Source organism: Oryza sativa, chromosome 10, assembly GCF_034140825.1.
Source record: "Oryza sativa Japonica Group chromosome 10, ASM3414082v1".
Classification (NCBI taxonomy): Eukaryota; Viridiplantae; Streptophyta; class Magnoliopsida; order Poales; family Poaceae; genus Oryza; species Oryza sativa.
Window position 1 is genome coordinate 21,361,714 of NC_089044.1, and position 26,969 is coordinate 21,388,682.

At 42.3% G+C, this 26,969-nt stretch overlaps 3 protein-coding genes and 1 long non-coding RNA gene across 4 annotated transcripts; 3 read left to right on the forward strand and 1 right to left on the reverse strand.

Annotated features, from left to right (window-relative positions):
- Positions 1-1,762: 1,762 nt before the first annotated feature.
- Positions 1,763-8,331, forward strand: LOC4349213 (NAC domain-containing protein 105). The gene is made up of 4 exons (XM_015758379.3): positions 1,763-1,915; positions 5,868-6,034; positions 6,149-6,420; positions 7,453-8,331. The coding sequence occupies exons 2-4, from the start codon at positions 5,872-5,874 to the stop codon at positions 8,041-8,043; spliced, it is 1,026 nt and encodes a 341-aa protein (XP_015613865.1). The 5' UTR covers positions 1,763-1,915; positions 5,868-5,871; the 3' UTR covers positions 8,044-8,331.
- Positions 8,332-10,540: 2,209 nt separating this feature from the next.
- On the forward strand, positions 10,541-19,051 carry LOC4349214 (lysine-specific histone demethylase 1 homolog 3). The gene is made up of 9 exons (XM_015758932.3): positions 10,541-10,736; positions 10,841-12,769; positions 12,862-13,003; positions 13,322-15,607; positions 15,698-15,791; positions 16,094-16,581; positions 17,060-17,740; positions 18,011-18,085; positions 18,291-19,051. Exons 2-9 carry the CDS (start codon positions 11,103-11,105, stop codon positions 18,354-18,356), a joined length of 5,499 nt encoding a protein of 1,832 aa, XP_015614418.1. The 5' UTR covers positions 10,541-10,736; positions 10,841-11,102; the 3' UTR covers positions 18,357-19,051.
- Positions 19,052-22,544: 3,493 nt separating this feature from the next.
- On the reverse strand, positions 22,545-26,273 carry LOC4349215 (probable lysophospholipase BODYGUARD 3). The gene is made up of 3 exons (XM_015757905.3): positions 25,240-26,273; positions 24,965-25,164; positions 22,545-23,278 (listed from the first exon to the last, which is right to left on the reverse strand). The coding sequence occupies exons 1-3, from the start codon at positions 26,137-26,139 to the stop codon at positions 22,957-22,959; spliced, it is 1,422 nt and encodes a 473-aa protein (XP_015613391.3). The 5' UTR covers positions 26,140-26,273; the 3' UTR covers positions 22,545-22,956.
- On the forward strand, positions 23,130-24,827 carry LOC112936599 (uncharacterized). Its single transcript, XR_003238866.2, has 2 exons — positions 23,130-23,265; positions 24,355-24,827. It is a non-coding gene; the product is annotated as an uncharacterized lncRNA (long non-coding RNA).
- Positions 26,274-26,969: the final 696 nt, after the last annotated feature.

The window sequence follows — 26,969 nt, forward strand, 5'->3', positions numbered from 1 at the left end:
TCCAAGTAGGAAAATATGCTGACATGTATATCTTATAGAGAGCCTATAGATAACCATTGCAGGTGCCCTAACATCTTGCAGCAACACACTTTAGTATTGAACACGCGCTGAAGTACAGTAACATTTCTGAATTCTGACTTTGCAACCTGATCATTAGGCTCCTCACGGTCGTGTCGATTGGATAAGTAAAGTGATCAAAGCGTGAGTAATTACTAATTAGTGTTGCGCTCCAGTGTGGCCGGCCAAAGTAGGCCTCGGGATCGGTGCGCGTGAGATTGTCTTTCTGGATAATTTTGACCTCTCTCTCTCTCTCCCTGGAAAGAACAGTTGTGATGAACAGCAATGTAAAGGTCAATAAAAGGCTCAGGTCTAAGGTCATGTGGAGTTGTTGTTGAGGACTCTTAATTATAGTGTACTCGCCCACAGGAATGATGCATGCCAGGCAAACAGGTGATCAACTGCTGAGCTTTTGTGTCTAATGACACTGAATATTTACAAATCTCTCAGGTTCTACACATTAATTTTTCCTACTATATATTTTCAGTCCACTGTTTGTCAGGATTCAGGAACAGATATTTCTTAATTAAGTGAAATGCACAGTGTGTAATTAAGTGAATTTCACAAGTGAAATGCATATAGAAATGTAAATTTGCAACGTTAAGTGAAATGCACAAGTCAATTTATATATGTATGATTTTTTTTCCATCTGAATTTGCAGGGGAAAGCTAGGTGTCTGTCCACTTCCAGGTTTGTTAATGTAACTTTGGAGCTTCTTTGCTTGACAAAAAAGAAAACATCTTCTTATAGTAACATCCTACTCAAGAATTTTGACCAATCTTTCATATATATGTTGGTGATCTTGTTGGGTTGATTAATTCATTTCCACTAGTAATCATGAATTCTCCTTAATCATATCATACTATTCTTCATGTCATGCTCCCTACCTTTTCCTACATTGTTCATTATACCGGTGGTTATAGTTGGATTCAGGTGTATAAAGCTGTTATAACAGAGTGCACGCACAGTAAATTTCAAAAGAAAACACAGTGTCATGAGTGCTTAAGACCACATTCGGTCATCGATATATGGTCTCACCATGATTATCATAGAATTTGCACACAATTTTTTATCTTGGAATTTCAAGGCAACACATTTGCACAGATTAGCACACTGGAAATCAATGAGCACACATACATATACAGTGGACAAGGTTAACTGAACCTCTCAGTTTGAGTCACTTTCATAGCATCATTGTAAACGATCGAAACTACAATGATGTAATTTGGTTCACTATATGATAAAAGGGATCGATGGATGCACATGTCTCCCTACTTAAAAATGTACTATAAAGGTCTTGTTAGCAGTAGCAAATGTATATTGCAAATTTCAGCGGCGAACTTATCGAACTTCTATCAGCTCTCAGAAAACCATCTGACAAACAAACAGCAGATCATATCCCCTATAAGTTTCTTCTGAGAAAATGGGGGGCTTCAATTTCCTGCCCAAAATCTGATTAACATATATTTCATTACTATATCCTGTTCCGGAATGATCATATGTCATTATCATCCAAAGGAGCGTGATTTTTGTGTGGAACAGTAATGTGGCTTACTGGTGAAGACTGAAGAAGAGGGCAAATGTGACATCAGCTATGTGGCCAAAAGGGTCCCCTAGGGCCCAGGGGCTTCATTCCCCCAACCCACGCGCGAAGGAAAGAAAGCCTCCTCTCTTTTTTTATACCTCCTCCATCTTTCTCTTCCTCAACAATTTGCTTCTCATCTTTCTTCTCTACTCCTCTCAAATACAAGAGCTCACACTGCTCCCTAGCTTCCTTCTTCATCCCTTGAACTAGTTGTCAGCTACTGACCAGCCTGAAGATAGATGCTAGTTTGTGTAGAGAATTCGATCTTCTGAGGTGAGTTGCAGTGATCACAAGTTTGCGGTTTCATCGATCAATTGATTTGGTGAATGAGTTGCGAGTTGGATCCACATTTTCATGTTCTCTGTTCTTACTTTTTTTTTTAAAGAGGCTGTATGCCGTTTCTGTCTTTGATCTGTTCGGTTATCCGTTTTCATCTCTCAAAGCTATCCTTCTTTCTTGGTTTGGTAGCGATTGATGTGTCCACTCTATTTCCATCAGATCTTTGTCATGTCTTTAGAATTTGAGTGACTGATGTGAGGGAGCACAATCTCCATGCTACGATCTAACTTAGCTTGTAGTTTTTTCAACCGTTTTTTAATCTCTTCCAATTAATTACTGGTTGGATACATATGTGATGAGAACTTACTACCGGATTTTTCTTGATGTTCATGTGCTGATACATCTCAACAAATAGGTTATAATATTGACAGGAATCGACGGGATATCTTCCCAGTTCCAACGTTTGATGTACTACTCTATTAGGCCATGCTCGGTTTGAAAGAGATTAAAGAGTATTGAGCTATTGGGCCATGTTCGGTTTGAAAGAGATTGAAGAGTATCGAGGGGGAATAATTTCACACCACAACAGGTGTGAAATAAATTCCCTCCAATCCCTAACGGAACATGTTCTTACTGCAACAAGCAGTAATATGTTAACAAGAGGAAAACTGGAAAATTATCTTTAGACTTTGTTGATATAAACACCTTTTTATAAGTCAAATTTGACATTGGATCAAAGAGGAAAGTAGAATTAGTCGCTATATATTGGATATATAGACTTAATTGATTCTATCTATTCCTATGATAAATACATGGTCCAAACCCAGAAATGATTTCATCTAGAATTTAAATCAGTCCAAAGGACAAAGGTTGTATCACAAGAAGATGAAAATGTAGAGCACCCCATTTTTTGTGCAATATATTTTCATAGAAAATACCAGACTCCCCCCCCTCCCCACGGGAAAAAAATGTGGATATAGACCTAAAATGTTGATATTGATGATTTTTTTTTCTTGAAAAGAACTGATATTGATGATTGATTCTGGTATTTCGAACTAGATTAGTTTTGTTTGTATTCCTACATATTATGTATCTTCATATTGATTGTGTCACTCTCAGCAGAATGTTTGTTTACCAGAGCAGAATCTACTACAAAATGGTTTGAACCATTTTAATTTCCTAAAAAAAATTATGCCACATTAAATCAAGATAGAACAAAAAAAATACAGAAATATGTTTATATAACCATATGTAGCTTTTTGTTGAAGTAGGGAGCTGATATAATCGTTATACTCCAGAGAAGTAATTCTCATGGGTCTTGAGTGGAGTGCAACTGTGTATAGTAGATCGAAAATCCAAACTTTTCTTATTTTCCTATAGCAATGGAAATGAAGTACTCCCTCCGGGCTGATAATACTTGTCGTTTTAGACAAAAGTGAGATCAAACTTTAAAATATTTGATTATGAATCATTTTAAAAATATTTGTCTTTCAAATATGGTAACTATATGTATATATTAGTCTTAAAAAGTACTTTAATAAAATCATATATTTGTTAATACTTATATATATTATAATAGAAAATAATGGTCAAAGTTGTTATTTGAATATCGTGTTCTTATCCAAAACGACAAGTATTATCAACCCGGAGGGAGTAGGAGTAAGGAACGAGAGTACCCCTTTTCCATTATTATTTTCCTAAACTTTTGAAAGCGGAATTTATAATGCATACAGTAACACGTTAAAACATTAACCATCATTAAAAAAAAACTTTAACCATCAATCTCAATTTAAATAATTTGATTCAACTTTTGAATGTGATATCATTATGTTATTTTTCAAAAATAGTTTCAAAATACTCACTTCGTTTTTTAATATATGAAGCCATTGACTTTTGACACAATGTTTAACTATTTATTTTGTTAAAAAATATAAATGTCATTTATTTTGTTGTAATTTGTTTTATCATTAAAGAAACTATAATCTTAAGTTATACCTTTACATATTTACACTAATTTTTTAATAAAATGAATGTATTATTAAAATTTTATATAAAAATAGGTGGTAGTATTATACCCTTGGCATATAATTTTTAAAATTTTATACTAGTAAATAATACTCCCTCCATCTATTTTTGATAGTCATATTTCCAAATATGAAAATTTTATTTTTGATAGGCATATTTCAATCCAACAACCTATCATCATAATGACTTTCTCGGATTTAATGCATGACTCTCCATTCTTTCACACTAGATTGGCTACATGGGCATTGAAAATGTAAATATTAATGAATCGCATGTTTACGAGAAATGACTAGTAACATGTTTAAATGGATGATAAGTAGAATTACTTATCTTTGGTCTGTGTGCTAAGATAAAATATGACTATCAAAAGTAGATGGAGGGAGTAATCAATAGTGTCTTAGTGACTGCACTCTCTATTCCAGAAAAAAACCAACTTCTGGCTAGATATCATCTGAGGTTGCTTTTTTCTAGAAACAAATCGAGGGAGTGTAATATAAATGTCGAAAATGTCACTTGTTTGTGGCTAGAGGGATTATATAACTTAGGGGATTAGTCAGGCATGCAACAAGTTAGTTATGCATCCCCATAAAGGGCACAGGACCAGAGATGTGCCATGGAATTCCTAGACAAAGGGACAGAATGGTCAGAGGCCGTGCAAAGAACCAATGGTTGTGCAATGCCCTAGCTGCTTGCTGCTTTATAGAGCTAGCCCCTCAGTCCCCGGTGCAGGCAGCAGGCCTGATCGATCACAAAAGGGGCTCTCCCATCTCCTACTGATCTCCATTTCTATTCCTACATGTCTACTGCTACAACAAATGCATGCTGATCTCTGCATGGCGTATTGCCAATGTCATTGGCATATATTGCCTTCTCTCAGTGTATTCTAAAAAGGATTTCTGTTTTGTTGTGACGATACATTGGCATATCATATTACTGAATCTCTGAATCCCTGCCTTCTCTGTGTATTGCTAACCACTAAAGAGTACTCCAGTTTGCAATGCATCCATGAATCTCTGTCAAATTCTTCGTGCTAAAGTGCATGACTGTCTGTAGTAGAAGACTCAACTAGCTAACATATACACTTTGTTGAGGAAAAAAGCAAGCTCAAGTTATGACAGATCCTATATTCAGAAACAACATGTCTGCATCCATCCATATAGTATGTGTTACACTGGTCCATGTCTCTGTAGCAGCTATGATTCACTGCTGACTATATAGCCAATATGCTCCTGATCACAGAGTCGACACTATCATTCACAGCCTGCAACTTTGCTGCATCCAGGCCCGCCCTGGAGCTCAGGCTTTGCCGTACTTTGCCAGTAGTAAAATTGTTCAGACTTCACCATACACTATTCTACTACTACCTCCGTCCCATATTACTTGTCTTTTTGAGTTTTTGTTTATCAATGTTTGATCATTCGTCTTATTCAAAAAATTTTGGAATTATTATTTATTTTGTTTATCATTTGCTTTATTATCAAAAGTACTTTACATATGACTTATCTTTTTTTATATTTGCACTAATTTTTCAAATAAAATGAATGGTCAAACGTTGCAAATAAAAAGTCAAAAACGTCACCTATTATGGGACGGAGGGAGTAGTAACTGTCCTAGAAACCAGAAAGCAAGAACTAAACCCCAGCATGGCGCCTGCGTTAAACTTTTCTGAAAGCACTGAAACCCATGCACGCGCTTAGGCAAGTTCATGGATGGTGGTTTAGTTCACATCCAACCAGTAGTCAAGTATGCAGTACTGCACTACTGTCTCCTCCTGCAAACTGCAACTGATGAGAACTAGCTAGCTAGCTTTGCTATATAGAAAAATGCAGCTTCGAATGATTCTACCACTCGATCGCTAGCTGTGTGCATGTCTGCTTGGAGATATAAAGATTGAGTTGTTTGCTGAATTTTATGCATGCAGGCGTATGGTGATCATGGAGTCATGTGTGCCTCCTGGGTTTAGGTTCCACCCCACCGACGAGGAGCTCGTCGGCTACTACCTCCGGAAGAAGGTGGCCTCGCAGAAGATCGACCTCGACGTCATCCGCGACGTCGACCTCTACCGCATCGAGCCATGGGATCTCCAAGGTTTAATTAATCTTCATACATATATACTTAATTTCATGCATGCATAGCTAGATCAATCGAGCTAGCTATATATAGATCGATGCTGATCATGCATGGATTGGGGTGGGTGAGAAGAGCATTGCAGGATAGGGTACGAGGAGCAGAGCGAGTGGTACTTCTTCAGCTACAAGGACAGGAAGTACCCGACGGGGACGAGGACGAACAGGGCGACGATGACGGGGTTCTGGAAGGCGACGGGGAGGGACAAGGCGGTGCGTGAGAGGAGCAGGCTCATCGGGATGAGGAAGACGCTCGTCTTCTACAAGGGCAGGGCACCCAACGGCCACAAGACCGACTGGATCGTCCACGAGTACCGCCTCGAGTCCGACGAGAACGCCCCGCCTCAGGCAAGATCTCCATTTATCTCTCTCTCAATCAACAAGATCGATCTACAGTTTCTAGAAAAGATTAATTAGCTAGATCTTGGTTTCTTACGGCATCCAGTAGATTCAGTGATTCACATGCAGCAGTTTGCCGCGTAATAAAAAAAATGCACGCTAGCATGAGTATATGGTACAGTAGAACAGTAATGCATGAACTGATCGATGAGCATTGGAAATCGTTGTGAATCTTATTGCCTTGAGGCGTGCGTAGTTTTGGCTTCTAACCTGAAGGCCGAATTCATCATGGACGCGCGCGCTCCTCCGATCCGCATGCTGCTGATGATGAGTTCAGCGGCGAACCAGTGATGGATAGCCACGTCGGCGGGAGGACTGGACTTTGGCGGAGTGTAGCGGCGGCGGCGGCGGCGGCGGGAGGACGGATTGATCGGAAGTTACAGAGACGACGGCGCCTCGTGGATTGGGCTTACTAGGCCGAATTTGCTTTTTTGTTTGGCCCGGCTTATTTCTAAGAATAGCCCAATAGCAGCCTTGAAGGCCCAATTGGTTTAGCAAACTCTTACTCTCTCTTCTCTTGACACGTTTAGCAAACCGCCCGTCAAAACTAACGCAAGATTCGTGACAACAAAACCACTTCGAAAAACGGGAGTTTTTTTTCCCGGATTTCTACTGATATCCAACTGTTTAATGTATAAGGGCATGTTTGATAGAACTTCAACTTCTAAATTTAGCTCTAGGAGTTGGGTTTGGAGTGGAATTGTGGAGCTGGCTAAACCCAGCTCCACCTCTATAGATCATTTTGTGAGAGAGCTCCACCCAGCTTCGCTTCTATTTTTGTTGGAGCTGAAACTATTTGCCTGAGCTCCAACTCCAGAAGAGATAGAGCTGGAGCTGGAGATGTGCCAAACAGGCCCTAAATTTAAATGTTTTTCAAACATGGGGTCGAATGTTTTTCAAACATGGGGTCGATTTTGTTTCACAAGTACTCCTTACTATTGATCATCGAGTCATTCACCATGAATGGTGCGTGCATTGCAGGAAGAAGGCTGGGTGGTGTGCCGCGCGTTCAAGAAGCGAACCATGCAGCCGCCGCGGAGCTCCATCGGAGCATGGGAGGCGAGCTACTCCTACCACGACCCCGCCGTCTTCGTCGGCGGCGGGGAACACTTCAAGCAAGAGGCCGCGGCCGAGCTGGACGGCGTCGCCGCCGCCGCCGGAGCTAACGCCTTCCTGCGGTACTCCACCCGCCTGGCCGAGCTCCCGCAGCTGGAGAGCCCGCCGCTGCCAAGCCAGGGGAGCCAGGCGGCCTCGGCCGTCGTCGACGGCGAGGAAGATAACGCCGATTCTAGCAGGCGCCCTGGCGGCGGCGGCGGCGCCGCCGCCGCGGTGACCACGGACTGGAGGGCGTTCGACAAGTTCGTCGCGTCCCAGCTCAGCCCCGAGGAGCAGCACACCTGCCGGGCCACCGACGACGACGACATGGCAGCGCTGCTGCTCCTCGACGGCGGCGGGCAGGAGGACGACGCCGGGAGGTGGCTGGGCTCCGCCGGGTTGCTGAGCGCCGTGGCGGCCGACGCGACGACGGACTGCGGCCTCGGCACCAGCTGCGTGCCTGGCGACATCAACTGATTCAGGGCCAAGCCGATCGAGCTCTCACTTCTCCTTAGCATAAAGTGTGAGATATCTACGAATTGTATGGATGGCTATATATACGTACGCCTATACATATGTAGCTGGTCAAAGCATCGTTTCAGTTTCAGTTTCAGTTCTTGGAAGTCAATGGATGTTGACCATTATATAGCTCCATCTATCACTGCACAGATGTTAAAAATCAACCATACATCTCTACTTCCTCCATAAGATGAAACGGAGGTAGTACCTTGTTATCGATGGCAATGGCATATATGCTTGGTAATAGATATGGTACATACGACCTGAGTTAATTAGTTGTCATATTGACAATGCTCCCTGGCATTGTATTGATCATATAATTGCGCTGCAAATTTTAGACATGAGAAACGCCTAGGGGTTTTCCGCCTAGGGGTTTTTCGGCTAACTCCATAATATGGTGGGCTAGACGACCTGGTTGGTTCGAAGCCTCACCCTTTCTAATTATTTGATATTAGGTCCATTCCTAATATTTGTGTCTTTTTTTTTTAATTTTGGACATGATATTGATAAAATTTTATGTTGTTTCACCAATTTTTTTAGACGGGAAAATATAGTTTCACTTGGAGTAGATTGTAGAGTACGCTGATAGGTACTAGAAAGTAGTCCGTGACTCCGTGTCCATTGCCTATGGATAGTAAATAGTAATCTGAAGTATGGTTTAATACATTATGTAATGCATGCATATATATTAAACTTTTTGTATCAATAATGTTTGCAAGTTAGTTGTTTAACTTAACTACCTTAATTTCCTTTTCGCTACTAAGGCTACACAATTTTTTTTATTCTACGTATTTACTAACTTGCTGCCTTCATGTCCTTATGCTCTGATCATGTTTATCCGTAATTTACTCTCTTTTATCATGCTCTTCAAGAAATCAATAACTATAAATGATTGTATCTCACTTATGTGTAAATAACGTACGTTTACGTACTTATGATTCAATTCATACTCAATTCGATGCACTTAGATAATATATAGTTGTGCTTGTAAACCGACTTTTCCGTGCTTTGTTATAGAAGGAGAACTCTCTATATATGAAGAACCTATAGAACTTACTTTTTATAACATGGCTATGTTTATATTCTTAAATGGTAAAACAAACCCTATATTCTTATTAACGTAGTTGATAGACGTTTTTCCCGCGCATTATTCATATTCTCATGCAAAACACCTTGACAAGATTTGTTTTGCCTCGAAAGGTTCATGTTAGCATTATCTTAGTTTTAGGAAACAAACACAAATAGAGATGTTGCCCTTTTTACCATGAACATTTTTGATATGTAATAAATGAAATAGATTAGGAATACATTAGTGAATTTCCAAAATAGTCCTCTCTCCAGATCCTTCCATACCACTTAAATACATAATACCACTTATCTTTTTATCAAGCACCTACATGATATTTATAAAAAATGTGGAGAGAATACTACGAAAATTGTGACAATAAACCAAATAAATAGTCATGACACCAAAAAGGCAACCCAACAAAGTTTTTTTCTTAGGAAATATATTATCACCATATTTGGTTGGAGTAGACAAGGTACCCACATAGTCATCCGTGTCAGTTGCTCATCGATTATAAGTAGTAAGGTGAAGTATGGTTTAATATATTAAGTATTTCATACACATTAAACTTTTGTATGAATAAAGTTTTTCAAGTTACTAGTAGTTGTTTAACTAGCTACCTTACCTTTCCGTTACCAAGGTTACATAATGTTTTTTTTATTTACTAGCTTGCCTTCACGCCCTTATGCTTCAGTCATGTTTGTCCGTCTATTACCTTCTTTTATCGTGCTCTTCAAGAAACCAATAACTACAAATGATGCATCTCGCTTATGCGTAAATAATGTTCATGTACGTAGTTCATGCTCAATTTAATGCATTTAGATAATATAGCTGTGCTTGTAAACCGACTTTCCCGCGCTTTGTTATCAGAAGGAGAACTATTAATTCATCAAACAACACATTTACGCTCTTAAATTGTTTTTCTCCATGCAATGGATGCTTAATTGAATAACGTAGAAAACTTACCTCTTATAAAGTGGGCTACGCTTTTTAAATGATAAGACAAACTCTTTATTCTTATTTACGTAGTTGATAGACGTTTATCCCGCGTATTGTTTATATATTCATCCAAAACAATCTAACGAGAGTTGTTTCACGTCGAAAGGTTCATGTAATCACTATCTTAGTTCTAGGAAATAAACACAAATAGGGATGTTGCTTTTCTTTTACCATAAACATTTTTTATATGTAGTAAATGAAAAAGATTAGGAATACATTTGTGAATTTCCAAAATAGTCATACTAGATCTTTCTATACTATTTAATAAATACAATACCACCTATCTTTTCAGCTAGCGCCCACTGAATACCCATAAAATACATACAGAATGCTACGAAAAACTGTGACAATAAACCAAATAAATACACATGACACCAACATAGCCAGCCCAACAGAGTCCAAAGTCGAAACCGAAATAAGCCCTCGTCCACCCCGACCTTCTTCTCCACCTCCCTCTTGCCGAAGCAAACATCCACACTCTCCCCGTCGCGGCCACCTCGCCGCCGGCACGCGCCGCGCCGCGCCGGCCGTCACGTCGCGGCCGTATCTTTTGCTCGTCGTCGCGCCGCCCCGTTTCATCGAACAGGTCAGTGGCGACTCGCACATGCCTTTTGCTCCCTATCTCCCCGTGCCTCTTCTTCCCCTGTCTCTCTCAATCATGCGCTCTGTCTGTGTGTGTCCAATCTGCAGCGGGGCAGCGGGAGCCGGAGGTAGGATTCGCTCACTCGCGCGGGCGGCCGGAGAGGAGACCCGTGGGCACGGCGTGGGCGGCGGCGGCATCCTCCTCTTCCCCGACCCCTGCCCTAGCCTCCTCCTCATCGCGCGCGCGGCCGGCGAGCGGGTTTGGAGGGGGCGACGCGGGCGACCTCCTCCCGCCGGGGCGTCCTACCTAGGTTCGAATCGCATACTAGCTTGTGTTTCCGAAAAAAATTGGGGGTTCAGTTGAACCCCCATGCCCGACATTAGGTCAGCCCCTGGGCGGGGCAAGTCCGACGAGGACGAGCGGCGGCCGATTGGGTCGTTGTTTAAACTCAAGAGGAAGCGCAGGGCACCGGGTTCGGCGGAAGCCAAGGGGGATTCAAACCCTAGCGTGGAATCGGAGGCTCCCGATGGTGTGGTGCCAGGGGAGATGGATGATACCTTGGCTATTATAAAGAGGAAATTGAGGAAGCCTAAGAAGGGCAAAGAAGGGGGTGATGCTGTGGTGGTTGGATCTGGAGCCGAAGGCGAGCTCCTGGTGGAGGAAGAAGATGTGCAGGGTGGTGTTAATGTTGGTGATGGTGTTGCAGAGGATAAGAGCAATCTGGAAGGTGTGAAAGTAGAGGTTGATGAAGTCATTGGGGGTGAGTTGAAGGATTCAGGTGGTCTAGGGTTGGAGGACTCCTTGTCGACGCTGTTTAAGAGATCTGGTCGAAAGTCTCGACAGGTCTCTGTGAAGGAGGAAGAAGGTGTGGAAGTTGCTGGTTCACATGGTGAGGAAATTCTTGAGAAGGGATCTGGTTTGGTTTCGGATAGGGTTGCCAAGGGCACTAAACGGAGAAGGCGACGCACAAAGGAAGAAATGAAAAATGCTGCTGCAAAATCTGAAAGTGCAATGGCCCATGAAGGATCGCCCAATCGGAAAGTTGGCACCTCCTTGCCTAGAAAGGCAAAGGCAGAGGCAAAGGTGAAGATTAGTAATTCCAATAGGCGCTCAAAGAAGTCTGATGAGAAACCGAAGGCTTCAGATGATGTGTTATGTCACCGATCATTGGGAGAAACAATTGAACAAGACGCGGAGACCAGGACAGTACTGGATGATGGATCTAGAAACTCATCTGATGGGGCCAGTCATCGCATTGAAGTTTCAGCTTGTTTAAGCAATCAGCCTTGCTTGAAACCTTGCTCAGGAGAGCTTGCTGAAGAAGTGTCTCTTAGTGCAGCAAATGCAGCCACTGATGGTGTTTCTAATGAACACACATATTCCGAAACATTATTGAAGGAAAGAAATGATGATGCAGGTTGTTCCCATGGCAAGCCACCGACATTAGCCATAAAAAGCATACCTGGTAAAAAACCAATAGAGATGCCCAAGAAACCTGTCCGACAAAAGGATCAGTTATTATCTACTGATGTTGACAATAAATGCGTGGTGGGCTCAGGTGACACTAAAGATGTCAATATCGAAAATCAGCCAGCTTTTGGGATCCCTGAGTCCCATGTGACTGGGAAGGGCTTGCATCCTCATAAAATGGCAACATCTGTGAAAGAGCTGGATGTAGTTGACGTGGTAGCACCCACAGATTTCGAGGACATGGAGAATGCATCAAAATCAAAGCGTGTGACACGTAGCTCCAGAAAACGCAAGCATGGTGACATGGCATATGAGGGTGATATTGACTGGGAAACTCTAATGCAGGAGCAGGGGCTGTTCTCAAACCTCTCAGCAGCCTTAGTAGATTATCCTCTCAAATCAAAAGACAAAATCAAAATCTCGGAAGTTCTCGACAATGGAGATGGTAGCGGTGTTGCTGCAGTGCGTGCTGGCCTAAAGGCAAAGGCTGTTACTCCAATTGAAAAGATAAAATTCAAGGACATATTGAAGCGCAGGGGTGGCCTTCAGGAATACCTGGAATGCAGGTATGTCAATGTTTTTATTTGCACTGTGATGTTTGCTACCTTTACTAATTTCCTTTATGCATCATGAGTTACCTTTTATGTTTGCATTCCAGGAACATGATTCTAAGTCGATGGTGCAAGGATGTTAAACATATATTGGATCTTGCAGAGTGTGGTGTATCTGATGTTTGTTTGGATGACGAGTCACCACGTCAAACACTTATACGTGACGTGTATTTATTCTTAGATCAAAATGTAAGTTGCATTGCTTGTAGCTCGGTACACTTTCATGATTTGTTTTGTATTATTCCCGAATTAAACCTAATTTGATCGAGCAGTAAACTTTCTCTGGCAATAGCTATAGCCAACGTACCTCCTTAAAGGCTTGCTGAATAAGTTTTTGAAATTGTTGACCATTTTTCTTTCCTTTTGTCTTCATATGCTTACAGGTTTCTAATTACTTCCAACCTATTGTCTTGTTACAGGCTGTTGTTTTAGCTCATATGTTCTGCTTCTGCTATATACCAAATGTGCCTGGGCACTAACACTCCATAATTTTTTTTTATTTCCCAGGGTTACATAAATGCCGGAATCGCCTCAGATAAGGTGAAAACAGACCATGAAAGTCCTCCTGAAGATGTAGAAGTATCCAAGCTAAATGAATCACATGAAAGGAAATCTGTCAGTATTCAAGATTGCATTGTCACTGAAGCAGTCCAGGATAAGAAAGCTGTTGTTAAACAGACTGATTGCGTTTTGACAGAAGCATCAAATGAAGAGAGTAGCTCTGCTGCCATTCACTGTGATGCTCAAGACTTGCTGCCTCCCTTGAAGTCCGAAGAGCTGATATTCAAGGAAAAGAATCAGGGTGTATTAACTGAAGGTAGAGATGAATCAGCACTTCCCAGCAATTCCGATATCCACTCTAAGTCTGACCTTGATGGTTTCATTTTAAAAGTTGAAGGTGGCAGTCTTCATCAAGCAGAAGCAGCTGATATAGAACATTCTGAAAACAAACATGAAGCAAGTGATAGAGTTGAATCTGGTGGGTATGGAAAAAAGATAATAGTTGTTGGGGCTGGTCCAGCTGGCTTAACTGCTGCACGACATTTGCAGCGCCAAGGTTTTTCTGTCACTGTTCTTGAGGCACGTAATAGGATTGGCGGTCGTGTTTATACAGATCGTGTGTCTCTTTCAGTTCCTGTGGATTTGGGTGCTAGCATTATTACAGGTGTGGAGGCTGATATAGCAACAGAAAGAAGGGCTGATCCATCATCTTTGATATGTTCTCAGCTTGGTCTTGAACTGACTGTGTTGAACAGTGCTTGCCCTCTCTATGATGTAGTAACTGGCGACAAAGTTCCTGATGATTTGGATACAGATTTGGAATCTGAATACAATGGTCTTCTTGATGAGATGGCACAGCTTTTTGCACAAAATGGTGAAAGTGCAGTGGGTTTATCCCTTGAGGACGGATTAGAGTATGCACTTAGGAAGAATCGTGTGACTCGATCTGAACAGGATGATCAGTTAAGAAATGTATCTAGTGCTGGAGCTGTAGACATTTCTGAAAGTGCTTCCACAGAAAAGGAGATAGCCCACTGTGGAAAGGAGGATAAGACAGATGTTCTCAGCCCCCTTGAAAGAAGAGTTATGAACTGGCACTTTGCACATTTGGAATATGGTTGTGCTGCAATGCTCAAATCCGTTTCTCTTCCATATTGGAACCAGGATGATGTGTATGGAGGGTTTGGAGGAGCTCATTGCATGATTAAAGGTGGCTACGACACAGTTCTAGAGAGCCTTGCAAAAGGACTTGATGTTCAGTTAAATCATGTTGTAACTGAAGTACTTTATGGATCTGAGGAACTAGGTGCCAGTGGTAATAGCAGGAAATTTGTCAAAATTTCCACTTCAAATGGAAATGAATTTGTGGGAGATGCTGTGCTGATCACTGTTCCTCTTGGTTGCTTGAAAGCACAGACAATTAAATTTTCTCCTTCGTTGCCAGACTGGAAATTGTCTTCTATTGACAGGCTTGGATTTGGTCTTCTCAATAAAATTGTCTTGGAGTTTCCTGAGGTCTTTTGGGATGATAATGTGGATTATTTTGGTGCAACTGCTGAACAAACTGATTTAAGAGGACAATGCTTTATGTTTTGGAATCTCAAAAAGACAGTTGGGGTACCAGTTCTGATAGCACTACTTGTTGGGAAGGCTGCTATAGATGGACAGAGTATCAGTTCTGATGATCATGTTAAGAATGCTATAGTGGTTCTCCGTAAGCTCTTTAAGGATGCTTCTGTACCAGATCCAGTTGCATCTGTTGTGACAAACTGGGGACTTGATCCTTTTAGCAGAGGAGCTTACTCTTATGTTGCAGTAGGAGCATCGGGAAGGGACTACGACATTCTAGGAAGGCCTGTTTCAGACTGTTTATTTTTTGCTGGTGAAGCAACATGTAAAGAACACCCAGATACTGTTGGTGGTGCAATTTTAAGTGGTCTTCGAGAAGCTGTTCGGATCATTGACTTGGTACACAGTGGTAAGGATTATGTGGCTGAGGTTGAAGCTCTACAAACTTACCAAATGCAGTCAGATAGTGAAAGAAATGAAGTTAAAGACATGTCAAATAAACTTGATGCATGTGAACTTTCAACTGCTCTGTGCAAAACCTCATCTGATGCATCCTATCCACTATTTAGCAAGGAGACTTTACTGCAAGAAATGTTCTTTAGTGCAAAAACAACATCAGGGCGTCTACATTTGGCTAAAGAGTTATTGAAGCTTCCTCCAGATGTTCTGAAATCATTTGCCGGGTCTAAAGACGGACTATCTACGCTGAACTCATGGATACTTGTAAGTGGATTGTCTAGTGAATTCTATATCCACAATTAACAGGATAAGGGCTTCTCCTAAATTCTTTTCCATTGCTTTCTAATTTGGCAGGATTCTCTTGGGAAAAATGCTACTCAACTGTTGCGACATTGTGTACGCTTGCTTCTGCTTGTTTCAACCGACCTGCTAGCTGTTCGCTTGTCTGGTATGTATTGCGCCATACCACTTTTAGTTTAACAGTTCTTAAGGAATGCCTGTTATGTCAATTTTCTTTCTTGCTGTTTCCTTTTGGAAGGGGATTATGTTATTATTTATGCAATATCTGTTTATCTATCAGCTTACATAAAATTTGCAGAAAAGAATAAGGAGAAATATGTCTGGCATTATTGAAATAACATAGCACTTATCTATGTACCATTAGATCAATTAATATATACATGTATTTCCAAATTGAGCGTTATTACAGCCTGGTGTGATGCCTTATTCTTTCTGCTTGAAATCATGCAGGAATTGGGAGAACTGTAAAGGAAAAGGTTTGTGTCCATACAAGTCGAGATATACGTGCTATAGCTCGTCAGTTGGTTAGTGTGTGGGTAGAAGTTTTCCGTAAAGAAAAGGCTAGCAATGGTGGACTCAAATTGCTGCGTCGCATGCCATCAACTGAATCCAGTAAGCCCAGGAGTAAGGATCTACTGTCAGGAAAGCCTATTGTACGTGCGCCAAATCAAGTTTCATTTAACCCTAAAGTTGCTTCAAAGAATGCAAGATCTGCTGGAAACCATTCACCACACACAGCAATCAAGAAGCCTGAGAACAAGGCTGCAAAACTGGAGGCTATGACGGCTACCAGGTCTGATGGTAGTTCGCTTCGTTCCCAAAAGCAACAACATGCTCTAGAACCTAAAGTTGATAATGGCCTAGCTATGTCTGAAGAAGAAGCTGCTGCATTTGCTGCTGCCGAGGCTGCTCGAGCTGCTGCCATAGCAGCTGCACAGGTCTGTGACTAACAGCTTTATTTTGATTCAGTTTTTTTTACTTGCTCTGCTTATTAGGTTTTCTCATCTTAATATGGTAATGTGAACTTGAATATGGAACACACAAAATAAAAGAAATGAGAAAAGGTGTCATAGGCCACTCAGTATTGTCATTCTTCTGGATCTTAGTACCTGACATTGCAATGCTCGGAAATTTTCCGTACACTAATCTGAACTGTGTTCCCTGCATTGCAAAATATGGGTTCTATATTTTTTTCTAGTCCTGTTGAAAAATATGGATGTATGAAAAAATAATGACAATACTGTTTTGCTCTTATTAGTTTTACCTGCACTCAAATATTTTAGTTAAAAAAGATCTGACAGATCAACAGTCAATAATTATCACATGGCTTAGAACTGTTTCTAGAGTGGAATATGCAAAACTTTCAACTTTTATTGGTACAGGGTTACACATCACTTATACCTTCCTTTTGTGTAGGCGTATGCATCTGTAGAGGCAGAGATAAATGCACCTCGTGAACTTCCAAAGATACCATCATTCCATACTTTTGCAATGCGTGACCATTATTTGGATGAGTCTGATACAAGAAAGAAGGTGTTAAGTGACAACCTTGTGAGACTTGAGTGCATATCAGAAATTGATTCCAGGAATGACAAAGCTAAGAACCCATCAGTTGACCATGCCAATTGTGCCGATGTTGACAGCTCAAAAATGACTGGTGATAACTGTACTCAGAGGAGCTACTCAAATGAGAATGCCTGCCTAATAAATATTAGGGATCATTCTACAGATAGTGGAGCCGTAGACAGTCGGTTCACAAGGGCATGGGTTGATACAGATACAATCTTCATTGATGGTGTCAAGGATCCTCTAGCCATTGAGAGGTGGCAACAACAGGCAATGGAAGCAGATAAAGAATTCTACAGTCGGATACGTATACCTGATGAAGAAGACTCAAGTAGCCAAAAGCAGACATGTAGGAGTTCTGCCTCACAGGTTGCAGAAAGCAAACCTGCATCAGATGGGCAATCACGAGGTGTAGAACATTTAAGGCAGGGTCTTATAAATTTCATATCCACAGTACTGATGCCACTATACAGAAACAAAAAGGTTGACAGGGAGGGGTACAAGGGAATAATGCGGAAAGCTGTCACCAAGGTATATATCTTTCTTTTTGAAGCAGCGTAGTATTTGAACTGTTAGCTTGATGAATTATTGCCTCAGCATTTTTTAATATACTTTTATGAATAAAATCCTTAAATTGTTTGCTTGTACTTCAGAATATTTAGAATAATATTTGTGTTGCTTTATTCCATTATATCGTTATTTTGAGCAGCCTTTTGCAACTCATTCAGGCAACTGAAGAGTGCATCAGGTCATATAATAAGTAATAATACTCACAGTCTCTGTTTGTTCTTGTCTAAACAGATCATTGAGACATGCACAGAAGGAGAGAAGATGATGACTGTTCATGAGTTTCTTGATTCGAAAAGGAAAAATAAGGTGAGCAAAGATCAGTTTGTAGAGAAGTATTTTCATAATTCTGTTCTTGGTCATCCCAATGGCCTTTGACTTCTGTTTTATTCATTCATGTAACTTGGATTTTGGTTCTTCATAATAACATGTTCATATAGCATGTATTTGACGGTAGAATGTTTCTCTTGTCTCTTCATAGATTTTGACCACGATTATGTTACAAACATTGCAGATTCAAACTTTCGTGGATAAGTTGGTTGAGAGGCATTGCCATATGAATCGGCCTCCCAATTCATAACCTGCATAAGCTTATCTGGGAAGCTGTTACATGTGGAGGGAGCAAATTGCATTCATCAGAGCAAGCTGTCCTTCATCAGGCATCGACTCCATATGAGCTAAAGTTCGGTTCTAAAGCAGGCATCATTGGCCCTGCAGTCAAAATCACCTATGAAGGGGACTGCCCGGGACATCATTGATCAGATCAGCACATTCGTTTTTGTGATCGTTGCCATCATCATAGCAGCGGTTAATGGTCTTTCTGGGACAATCGAATGTGTAAACTTCTGTGCATCGACTGGCATGTTGTGCTTGCAGTTGGCTTGGGTGCCAAATTGAGCTATATGGCTTGACTGAAGTGCCATATGAAGATATGGGATTCAGCATGGTTTCATTTGCAATGGACACCCATATACCTTACAGGACATTAGTTTAGTTCATGTGTTACAATGTTAGTGGATTAAACCAGTTCATTGTTCAGAGATAACATCAAAGTAGATCCAGTCTTGTTTGCTCTTTAATGTATAGTTCTTGTTGTTTCTAGCAAGTAGCAACCATCTAACTTAAAGTCGGCGTCATTTAAAAGATGCAGCAGTTTAACAGGGAGGGTTGTGTAGCGTTTGTATATCCTTTGGCCTTGTCTGCTTAAAGGTGAACTCCTCTATTGACTGCTGAGAGCAAAGTGATCGCAAATGAGAGTTAAGCTTCACCTACAAAGTTGTCTATTCTACCCTAATTTCACATATTTGTTTGTTCCAATGCAAATGTATGGCTATTTGCTCTGGCTTCGAGCATGTTCAGGCCTGACTTTTTACACGGCCTTGAAGACAGCAATACAGTTTCTTACATTACAGCAGTATATTAGTTCCTTTGTAACATTTTGCAACTAGAGGTATAAGCTCTCATGATTGAGCCTAATTAACTGTCTTTGGGTGGTGTTCACTTACAACACAGGTAAGGCTGCTTTCTTCGACATGCAAGTCACATGATGTTCACTTTGGCATTCAACAGGTTTCGGTAATTACTCTACTACATAGCTTACTTTTATTCCGTCTTACTGTTTGTTTATCATAACACAATAATGTTCACATGGTTCAATATCTGCTATGCATTTGTTTCTCAGATGCTACACTGCTACATATCATTCCTTAATAACTTATTAAGACTGCTCTGATAAGACCTCTTCAGGATAACCTTTTTAGAGCCGCATATCCTCGGGCCCTTTATTTTTTACTTCATTAACAACATGCCAGGCAGGTTGATGTGACCTTTTTCATGTACTCCCTCTGTCCTAATAAAATCAATTCCCTAACATCCCAAGAAGTTATTAAGGAAAGAAACAAAAGACCAAAATACCCTTAATTAATGTAAAAATTCTATTGGTTGATGGGTAGGTGAGGAGTATTGGAGTGATAAAATTTCTCGATTTGCGGATTGGTGGTAAGTAAGAAGGTAGGAGTTAGTTTATTTTGGGACAAATTTCAAAATTCAAACTCTAGGAGCTGGTTTATTTTGGGATGGAGGGAGTAGAGTGTTTATATATTACTATGGTAGCTTCTGTCTCGTGCTGCTTGCAAATGTTGCACACTTCTCTATGCTCTTTCCTGAGAAATGTTGTAGCACGGGCATCCAGTAACAAATGTATCCCAATTTTAATTCGAAGTATACGGGAGTTTCTTTGAAGGGAGGATTATTTGATAGTTCAATTTTATGACTTATTTGCTCAATGATGTCGGCTCTACTCAATGGTACATGTGAGAATTCCAGATTGGTTTTGCAAGAGAACATCCCCTCTAGATGAATGCGTAATTGTCCATTGAAAATAGATTGGATGTTGCAAATACATACATATTGAATGTTGAAGTTATGAAAAGGTCTCGAATTTACATATACATTGGAGTTCCATGTTATGTACTTCTGCAAATTCAAAACTAAACTCAAATCTCATTTGACTAAGTATTGTCCAGGTATATCACAATCGTGATTACTGATTAAGCTTGATTTTGAAGTTTAGCAGACCATTTCCCTCCCTACATCTAGTTTTAGAAAAAGGAATACAGAAAGTTATATACCTGATAGTCACTAATCAATTTTATACATGCAAACTTTTCCTGTTTATCTGCAAAATTGCTAAAATCTAACTTAGATGATACTCTTTTATTTGGGTGCATAAATTCAGCTGATACTTCAGGTTTGTCAATTCATGATTCTTGCGCAAAGCCAAACGGTATGCATATATTTATCTGAACACGCCCTTCATATGAATGTTTTATCACCATTGTTGTAACAGATTATCCCAAGTTCCCAACAGCATGGCAAGGAACAGATTATCCCAACAGCATGGCAAGGATCTCCCTTATCTAAAGTGGAAGTCCTTGCTAGTATTATGTGGAGAGGAAAGGATGAGAGTTGAGGTGACAATGAAGACGGAGAGGGACGGAGAGGGTGGATCCCCCTTCCTTTGCCCCTTGGGGTCTCTTTTTATTAATATGCAACGGGAAATTACATCATTGCCCTTGGCTCTTTACATGAGAGTGGCATTGCCCTGGGGTGTCTTAGTCCTTTATTACATTAGTTAACACAACACCCAAGAAGTTATAGCTAAAGATCATCTGCTCCTCCTGAATCTTGGAACTAGCAGATAAGGGGGTACTGTTGGAGTATAAACCCCATTCCTAAGGTGTTGTGTTAACCAATGTAATAAAGGACTAAAACACCCCCAGGGCAATGCCACTCTCATATAAAGAGCCTAGGGCAATGATGTAATTTCCTGATGCATATGAATAAAAAGAGCCCCAAATGGTCAAAGGGAAGGAGATCCACTCTCTCTATCATAACTGTCATCTTAACTCTCATCCTCTCCTCTCCACATAGTACTAAGCAAGGACTTCCTCCCTAGAGGAGGGAGATCCTTGCCATGTTGGGACAATTTGTCCCAATAACCATGCTTACCATCATAAATCTTGCTCAAGAGCAACAAATCTTATGTAGTAAATGGTAATCACTGATTTGTATTTTACCACAAATGAGATCATTTCCTTTCCTCTTTTACGCACAAATAAGGGGACAAACTGATAGCTCTTTTAAGTGTCTTGCATTCAAGCACTACTATTCCAAATGCCGTATATATAGTCTATGGGGGTCCCCTCAGTTGCTGTTGCCATCTGTCGCCCTGCCTAATGGCTATGTAATAAATCGGGCACAACACAATAACCATCTTTTACCAAGACTGCAGCAAGTGGCATAACCGGGGTCCAGATCTTAATCGCTGTCTTAACGCACTAGTCAGTCAGACGAGGCCACAGCGCTGTTCACTTTCATATGTGTTCTTGCGCGGGCTTGCTTTCTGCAGTTCTTAAATACATGGGGTGGGTGACTGGGTGGTGGTGGATTGAAGGAAACACTGCAAACGTGGAGTACTTGTATTCAATGAGGAGATTTCAGGTCATTGAACTACCCCGATATAACATTTGCACTGCTCATTTCAAATTTCCCTTGCTGCTTCAGTTAACTTTTGGCTGATTTTATACCATGTGAAAATGGTGAATTTTGTTGCAAAACAAAGTTAACATCATGTGGTTCTGACGGTGTGGTTAGATTTGATCCTTTCCTTTTGCAAGCAACTGTAACACATAAAGTACAGTAACCTGCTGGCTGAATCGCTAGCTGGGGTAGCATTTGTTTTCATTTGCTTATTTCGCATCAAATAAATGGTGAGAAATTGACCAAGTAGCTGACTGCTGAGTTGTAAGGACCAAGTGAACAGGGGTTTATTTTCTTATGCCGTGAGCGCGTGGATCGTGAGAGATGCAAATGCGCCATTTATGGGGGCACCATTGCGATCACTGAGCCACGGTCTGCATGGGGGTACAGTAACAGCAGGGTGGTGCTATGACATTGCTTTAAATCTTTGCATGTGCTGTAAGAATTTTACTATCTCCTGGTGGTGTACAGATTGGAATTCGGCCGCTCACAGCCAAGTCATGGAATGGTGATAAAGTGGACGAACATAAAGATTCCCTCTATTGATGTTCTTTGAATCTTCTTCCCATCGGCTACATTTTTTCTTTGCCAAGACATGAGATGGGCTGCTGAAAGCATCAGGCAACAAAGGCAGTCCTAGGTTTGTGAGATTTATCAGGCAAAGGTATCTCTGTACTTTTGCAATTTACAATATAACATGGTAATAATCATATTTGTAGATTTCATATAGAACAAGAATTGTATTAAAAAATGAGAATGGACTGATAACAGAAGTAGGAATTTTCTAAGAATCCCCACAAGTTAATCATATCACATTCTGTTCCACAGGTTTACAGCTGAAAGCCTGGAGCCACTCACCATTTATCATAATTATACACAGGACCCGGTAAGAATTTTCCCAATCTTCAATATGAATACTTGAGAAGGAAAAAAAAGGTGAAAAAAAAAGTAAAAGTAATCAGGTAACCTTCTTCACATTTCTGTCGAGCCTTGTTTGCTCTTCAGTTTCCTATTGAATTCAGAAATGTGTTTGTTCGTTGCAGTCTTGCTCTTCTCTGGAAGACCCAACTTCTCTCATCTGGTGAGGTGCCCCTTTTAACACACTTTGTGATTTCTCCTATTTACTCATTGTGATCATGTCACCGTTTTCTGTTCCAGATCTCCTCCAGCTCCATGGCTAGTTCTTTCTGCCTTCTGACAACAATGGTGACATGATCCTTGCCGTCGACAACCTTAACACGGGCACGAGGTATTTTCGCCTTCACTGCATAACTGCATTGCACAGGAAGGAGCTCATCATCCCTACCATGGTAGATGGTGACATCGCAGGTGAGCTGATCCCTGACGATCTCAAGGCATTTGTCGATCTTGCCGGCGCTGCCACAGATGATGTTGTGAAGGGTATGCCATGAAGCGATGTGAGTGTGGCAGAAGAAACCATCCATCAGGTATGTTCTGACCCTGTCCATTGGATAAGAATGAGTAGTTAGCAATTGTTTTTTCAAGTCATAAAGAGTGCTAGAACAGTTTGGTTATGTCAAAGAACGTTTTCATGGTCATATCAGAGATATCATAATTTTTAGAGCTCCTTTGGAAAAAAGAAAAAAAAAGAAAACTAAAGGAATTTATGAGGATTTGTTTCCTATGAAAAAAAAAATCCTATATGATCCTTTGGAACAAAGAGATAGCTCTCTCCAATTTCTACGGAATGGGCTAATGGTTTTCTCTTCCAATGACACAAAGTTCCTGTGTTAACTCTTCGGAGTACCTCCTGACATATTGTCCAGTTGCGTAATCAGGGGCGTCCAGGGGCCCGTGCGGGCCATGCGACCGAACAGGGCCCCCAAATTTTAAGGGCCCCTAAAATATTAAGTATGCCATATATATAATAATATTAGAGGCTTTAATTTTGTTAATTTGCAGTCCAAATAGTTGCAAACACAAGGCCCAAAACTCTGCAGAAGGTGAATCGATCCATCTTCCATCGTACTCCCGTCCAGGCGTCCGCGTCGTTGCGTATCGCCGAAGTCCCGATGCCGCAGCCGCTTCATCTCCTCTCCCCAGTTCCCTCCGGCCTCTTCATCGCTGATGATCGGCTAATTGCCACGCCCGTTTTTAATTTTACTAAAAAAAATTTACTAGGCTACTAGAGCCCATTTTAATATTTCGCATGGGGACCTGACTTGGCTGGGGCACCCCTGGCGTAATTAGAAGTAGCTATATTTTGGGACAGTGGTAATTCCTCCTCAAGCATCATTAAAAATAATCTTGGGGGCATTTCCTGGTGAACCACCATATAGCTATGTCAGCCATCACGTTGGTGAAACCACCTTCAAAAGTCAAATAACACAAATCAACCAGCTGGGTCGTCAAGGTCGTGGGACGATCCTGCTTGGATTGAATGGCTGGGTCCTGAGGATTGTTCTGTCGTGGTGATTAGGAGAGTGGGCTAGCAGACAGTAATCAAGTAGTAGCTGGTACAGTAGATGGCCACCGGTTTGTTTGAAATTTCTCAAAAGTTCTACAACGATTTGCAGCAACCACATGAATTCCATCCGAAAATCTGGCGTGACGCTGGAACAGCAGGTCGTGCGCATGTCGCTTCACCCAAGTACCACTGCTACTGTTGAGCCCCCAATTGTTGACCGGAGTCAAGCACAGTTCACAAGTCTCGTAGTAGTAGTATTAACTCCTAGCTATGGATGGCATCAGCATGCAGGCTGCTTTGCTCGCAGCGAACGCAGATGGACCCGACCGGCATCAGTAAATACCACTCGAATCCTGCATCGCCTCGACGGGAAATCATCCCATTCAATTCATGTATTGAAATTGCTTTTTCATTTCAATTTCATTGGTGTTTACCAACTGCTTATGCAGCTAGATAGCTAGCAGCCCAGTGGAAATGGGAAAACAGCCAGTCCCCAAATCCGCTGGCAGATATAAAATCTGTTCGTTGAGCTGAGCCGGTTGCTTACCTAATTTCACCAAAAAATATTTGACGCTAATTTGTGCTGTTATGACTTCTGCAGGCATTAGTCTGCTGATGTTGGTCTTAATTTGCAGATCAAATTATCTAAAAATCAGTACTAATTAAATACTGGGATTAGCAAAACCAGGGGATTTTTTAGGTGGGGGTTTAGGATTTACCTGTACAAGGTGAAGACGCGGAAGGCGAGCTCCCAGAGGCGGTGGTGCTTGCAGAGCACGATGCTGACGGTGCGGCTGAGGTGCTCGTACCAGCACGCCACCGACGCGCCGAACGCGATCGGCGGCCACACCCGCCGCGGCGCCACCGTCCGTAGCACGTACTGCGTCCCGACCTCCCCTCTCGGCACCGGGAAATATGGCTGCACGCACCACCCCCACACAACGTCAAACACCTACGTACACGAGATGTGGCCAGCGAGGTTAGCTTAGCTTACCGGCGCGACGAGCGTGAGGGAGCGGACGGCGGCGGGGTACTTGACGGCGAGGGCGAGCGCGAGGATGGAGCCGAGGGAGTGGGCGACAATGTGGAACGACTTGACGCCGTGCCGCTCGATGACGGAGCGCTCGATCATCTCCACGTGCTCCCGGAGCGTGTACAGCGAGTCGGCCGGCTTGGGGCTCCGGCCGAAGCCGAGGAGGTCGACGGCGAACAGCCGCCGCCGCGCGCGGGCCTCGGGGCTCACGTTCGGGAGCACCGTCTCCGTCCAGAACCCCGACGACGAGATGAACCCGTGGATGAACAGCACGTCCTCCTCCGTCGCCGCGCCGCCGGGCGGCGCCTCGACGTGGACGAAGAGGCGGCCGGCGTCGGCCGGGTTGCAGTTGGTGCAGTGGCAGTCGGACCACCTCGGCGACGGGTACGGCTTGTGCTGCTTGCCGTCGCCGTCGGCGCCGATCTTGCCACGCAGCATCTGCACGATGGCGGAGTGCACCGTGACCGTGGTGGCTGGCGGCGCCCTGACGCCGCCGCCGCCGCGCCGGGAGGAGGGCGACCGTGTCGTCGCCGACGCGGCGCCGGCGAGCACGGACGGGCGCGTGTAGAGCGTGTCGGAGATGTCCTCCAGGTGCAGCTTGGTCGACGACAGCATGCTGACCACCTTGGACCCGCCGCGCTCCGACACGACGATCTTCCCCGACGCCGCCGCCCCCGCCGCCGTCGACGACGACGAGCAGTAGCACGGCCGCCACGCCCCCTCCAGCATGTAGTCCGCCACCTTGTACACCACGCACAATAGCACCTCCACCACGTCGAGCACCATGAACACCACGAAGCTCACCGCCTCGTTCGCCGCACGGCCGGCCGACGCCAATGCCGACCGCGCCGCCGCGGCCATCTGCGTCGAGCTCGCCGCTCGCCGGCCGGAGGGTGGTGGTGGTGGTGGTGGTCGTAGACTGGTGAACTGAGCTGAACTGACGACGGTAAAGTAGAAGCAGCTGCGAGGCCGGTGAGAATAGGAGAGTGACGAGTGAGAGAGTGAATTGATGGCGGGTCGCATTAAAACGTAGGGGTTGGTGGTTGGTGAACCCCTCGCGGCTAACACCACTGACTGACATGACATGGCCGGCCAACTAGTGCTCTCTCCGGTTGGGCTTCGGACCAAGCAGCCCAAAACCATGCATTGAAACCCTTTCAGGGCAGAATCTGCATGCTGTGTTAGAGCAAGGTACGATAACACCCTATAAGCGAAAAAAAAAAAAAAAGAGAGAGAGATAATCAGCGGGCTACATATTTATAATTAGCTGTAGCATAAACTTTAAGATATAATATGTGTATGATAAGTGAGATCATATATTAATAGTGTAATACATATTTATATGTACTTATTATATGAATTAGCTATTAAGTTTGACTATAGCTGATTTGAGTTATTTATTGGCTATACTATTAAACTTGCTCTTAATATAGGAGTACTAAATAATCCATTTGATGGCGACAAGAAAGCATCTGTATTTCTACCTGGAGGCGACATGCCATGTGTATCTACACCGTAATTTAGTACTACCTCCGTCCCAAAATAAGTGCAGCCGTGGATATCCGTATCGAACGTTTGACCGTCCGTTTTATTTGAAAAATTTATGAAAAAATTAAAAATATTTAATCACATATAAAGTACTATTCATGTTTTATCATCTAATAGCAATAGAAATACTAATCATAAAAAAA